At 41.6% G+C, this 4560-nt stretch overlaps 1 protein-coding gene across 1 annotated transcript in view; it reads right to left on the bottom strand.

The window, feature by feature from the left end:
* The window catches only part of LOC101861553 (solute carrier family 23 member 1), a 26055-nt gene extending 21495 nt beyond the window's left edge, over window positions 1–4560 (bottom strand). Inside the window, exons 1-2 of the mRNA XM_035969958.1 lie at window positions 4000–4560; window positions 1366–1523 (exon numbers count right to left, since the gene is read on the bottom strand). Of these exons, the coding sequence (XP_035825851.1) occupies window positions 1366–1523; window positions 4000–4239 (398 nt within the window). The 5' untranslated portion in view covers window positions 4240–4560. The remainder of the gene's footprint in view (window positions 1–1365; window positions 1524–3999) is intronic.

Genomic DNA, 4560 nt, shown 5'->3' with positions numbered 1-4560 from the left:
CATACATACATACATACATAAATATGCACATGTTATACTATAATCAATTTATCTCTCTGTCTGTCTATCTATCTATCTATCTATCTATCTATCTATCTATCTATCTATCTATCTATCTATCTATCTATCTATTCATTTATCTATCTATCTATCTATCTCTCTCTCTTTATCCCTCCCTTTTACACGTCACATCAGATTCTACGTCATGCACTTAAGTTGCTCTTTTCTTCGTCAAAAGTAACGACTGATGCCAAAGACATTGTTTTGGAATGAACTGCGGGGTCTAACAACGAGAGGGGGCACGTGGGGATCGAGTTGATGAACGCCAGGGTAGAAGATATTCGGAGACGTCTCCGGTGAGCACCCAGGAACTATTCCGAGACGCACTCCCGCACACAGATGCACTGCTTTGGAGGGGTCAAACGGTCAAACTGCGTATCGTTCGCTGCAGATCTCACATAATAGAGCCACTAAAACTGTTGCAAATCAATTATTTTCAAGAAAATTTCAAACCTAACAGCAAAATGTCAAATTATGGGCTAAAACACGGGGGGGGGGGGCGCATGCCCTGTGTAACCCCCCAGATTTTTTTACTTGGTCTAGAGGCACAAAGTATTTTGATTGGTCTATCTCCGCCGGAGACGTCTCCGAATAGATACTACAGAACGTCAGACTGAAGTGGCCCGTGTTGTTCACGACGTTCAAGAGCGACAGCGTCAGTGAGTTCGGGGCACAGCGAAAAAAAGTTTGCTCCTAGGAGTGGTCAGGTGTGTCTCAAACCAGCTCCTCATGGAGACAATTAGCAGGAAGACCCTGAGGTGGACGCTGAAAAGGAGAGATGAGCAGCTAATGACATGTGTCGCCTGCTATGATTCTAGCCCTGGATCCAAGTAAATCCAAGTAATCCTACTTATCTAATTTGGTTACGAAGTGGGCCAAAGAGCGGAAATCTAAAGTTCTGTCCAAGCACAATAAGAATATTTCTCAACCTGCCATTAATCATTTTTTCCTGTCTAGGAGACAGAAAGGATATAATATTTTTTGTTACAAAATTGCTATTTGTTAGTTAAAATGTATAACACCCGGTGCTGGGGGGCTCCTCGGGAACATTACAACAGTGTAATAATTCAAAGTTAAAGACAAGAAAAAGTAGGCATTGGAAGAGAGCAAGGTTTCCAATTTACCAATCCTTCAACTATTACTTACTCCTGTGGTTGGTATGACTAAAATAACGAACTCTTCAGAAACAAAGTGCCGCTAATGGATAGACAGTGAGAGAGATCAGAAATGTAAAAGTAGCTGTATCTTGATCAATTGAGAGACTGCAGATTTACCAAAGAGTAACCTCTCAACTCTTCCACTGACCTAACTCCTATCGTGGGCATGAGGAAGGTGGCGAGTCCCGTCATCAACATGGTGGCACTCAGCAGGTGTGCCTTGATAGACTCCTCTTGTGTGGCACACACGATCTCAGACACGATGACAACTTTGCTCAGAGGGGATGCGATACACAGCAGGCATTGCTGTAATGGACACGAAGCGAGACAAGGGGCAGAGGATAAAAGCGATAACAGTCGAGAAAACCTTTGCTATAGATTTCGTCTTTGTATACCTAAGGGCTATGCCATCTACTTAGTCTTCAAGATCATCACTCATAACCATATCAAGAAAGATATAGAAAGGGAAAGTGGAGACAAGGTAACCCTGGCGGACTCTAATGAGTTCGTGTGGAACCAGTCTCCGGGTCTAACATGGACAAGTACTGTGATCTCTAAATAGGCGAAGAGCTGCTTAGTGGGTTGTTGTTTTATTGTTGTTGTTGTTGTTTTTTAGTAGGTTGTTTTTTTTGAGGGGGGTTGCTCGCTTTTGTTCGATACTGTAAACCTTAATTATGCTCATATTGAGTCATACCATATACTGTGACAAACACTTTTTTAAAATCAATTAAGAAGTGGTACACACTATTGTCTGTTTTCCCATTCTCTGTCTGTCTGTTTGTCTGTGTTGTCTTTCTCTCTCTCTCTCTCTCTCTCTCTCTCTCTCTCTCTCTCTCTCTCTCTCTCTCTCTCTCTCTCTCTGTGTGTCTCTCTGTCTGCCTGTCTCTCTCTCTCTCTCTCTCTCTCTCTGTGTGTGTGTGTGTCTCTCTGTCTGCCTGTCTCTCTCTCTCGCTCTGTGTGAGTGTGTGTGTGTATGTGTGTGTGTGTGTGGGGGGGTCCTTTTTTTCTTGCAGATTGCCATGGGCTGCAGGGTGATTGGCGTCTTGATCAATGTTTTGGGGCAATGTTTTTGCAGGTAGATGCCAGGATGCCAACAATGGTATGTCCCCTAGCATGTTCAGGAGAGATATGATTATCTCTAACTGACTTTCAGCACGTCAGTGATTATATATAGGCGTTTGCGCCTAGGAAGTCAGTCCTTTGAGGCCATCTTAATGTATTGCCTCCTGCTCCGGGTATGTTTGGAACAATGGGGCTTTCTCTTCCTTGGTAGCTGTTAAAATGTGAGCAGTGCTCTGTTCGTATTTGCATTACATAACTGACCACGTGACAAATTACCTTGAAACTGTTGAACATATTGCTCTTAGTAGGACCTTCGAATGAGCAATGTTGCATTTCTGACATTGTGGAAACAAGTGTTCAAATATGAGTTCCACATTTTGGGTAGATTCAAAATTAATTTGCGAAGTGGCAACTTCATAAGCCCCCGTGACCAGGTTTAGATTATTCGGGAGATAAACGGCTTTGACCCTGCCTAGCGTCACAAACACATATAGATAGATAGATAGATAGATAGATAGATAGATAGATAGATAGATAGATAGATAAAAACTTGAAATACTTAATTAAATATCATCCCAAGAAGGCAACTGAATCTGCGTCCATTTCATACAAGGCAAAATTGCTCAACTTAGCCGTAATCCTACATACACGGCCATCAGCCATGTAACGGCCACAAAGAATGAATAAACGTAAGTTAAGAAACACTTTAGGTTTGACCATTGCAACCATGTTCCATTAAACCTTTTGTTTTAGACAGAGTGAATGATATGTACATGTATAGACTAAAATTCGCAAGCCAAAGTTCATTCTTTACTTTACTTTTTACAAAATAGCATAAAAAGGAGACACTCGAAATGTAATCCAGCCAGCAAAGAAAAGCGTTAAAGGGCTAAAACCCACTCAAGAGGATTACTCGCCAATTATTTCGGGTTCAGCTCGACACTTTTTTAAAGACACCACAGAAGAAACCTGGCTAAACCTGAAAGCAAATGGAAAGCAATTTTATGACCACGTCGTCACTTCAATATATTTTGTCTGAGTGACACGCGGATGTCCAGTCAGAATTATAAAAGGTGGAAGGTGGACGTTATTTTGTGAAATTATATCCTTTATAGTTTCAACGTTGAATGAATTATTACATGTAACCACTTCCAAGGAATGCTTTCGAAATTTCTAAACTTAAGGTTTAAATTTGGCATCCTTTATAATGTTTTGTCTGTAAGGCAAAGCTTTAAAAAAAACAGAAAATTAATACAAATGCCCCTGAGACGCAAATTAATGAAGGATTATTTTCATCTAGGTGGTTTTACGTTCTGCCTCCGTTGACACATGTGAATTATCCAGAAAGCGCTCTTCAACCCTGTCTGCCAAGGTCAACCTGAAGCAAAACGTCTCAACATCAAGGCCGAGGTACGCGAGAAAGATGCTCCCCACACTGGAGTCGAACTCAGTTTTTTGTGTGTGCAACGTCGAAGTGACTAACCGCTACACCACAGATGCCGGTAATAAGCCACAGATGCTGGTAATAAGTAATTAAGGACTGAACCAGTGGCTCGTAAAAAAGGAAGCTGAAAAAGTTTACCTGACACGCGCTCTGTGATCGTAGCGAGAACAGTTTGCAACGTCCATGTCAAAATAGAAATGATGAATTCTGCTCAGCATTTTGATTCTGGTATACCATAATACCGTCGGTGTATGCTACGCAAATCTGATATTTTACCTGCATTGCAAACATGATGAGTAGATGAAACGGTGGATTATCGGACACATTGTAGACAAGAGGTCTGTCGTGGTCAGTGTCTTCAATAACAACTACAGGCTCTGTCTCGTCATGAATCTCCTCCCATGTACCATTCTCTCGGAGAGGAGAGGTAGGATCACTTGTATCGGTACAATCGTCTCCAGCATCGTCCTCTTCTCCAGTTATGTTTAAGTCTTGCGTTACTCTACAACGCGACATCCTGCAGCTGTTGCAACCTCACTCCGCTTGTCAAATACGCAATCACCTTATAAAGTACTATCTCTTCAACGTTCAAATTCCTCCGCTTCTTCAACTTACAGGTGGAAGCTGATCTACAAAAGTAGTAAGCAGGAGACACAGAGCACTATAAATAAGCATTCGTTACACTCGTGCGTGTGAATACGTGCTTTATTGCTCGATATTGTAATAAAATGCAAAATGGTAGAACTTCTGTGGAGTGTTGTCCAAAATATAGTATCAAGTTCACCAAGAAACATAATACTCAATCTGCAAAAATGCACTCTTATACGTACGGACATG

This window comes from Aplysia californica, unplaced genomic scaffold (genome assembly GCF_000002075.1).
Source record: "Aplysia californica isolate F4 #8 unplaced genomic scaffold, AplCal3.0 scaffold00009, whole genome shotgun sequence".
Lineage (NCBI taxonomy): Eukaryota > Metazoa > Mollusca > Gastropoda > Aplysiida > Aplysiidae > Aplysia > Aplysia californica.
Note: the sequence above shows the minus strand (reverse complement) of the source record. Positions and strands in the feature narration are given on the sequence as shown.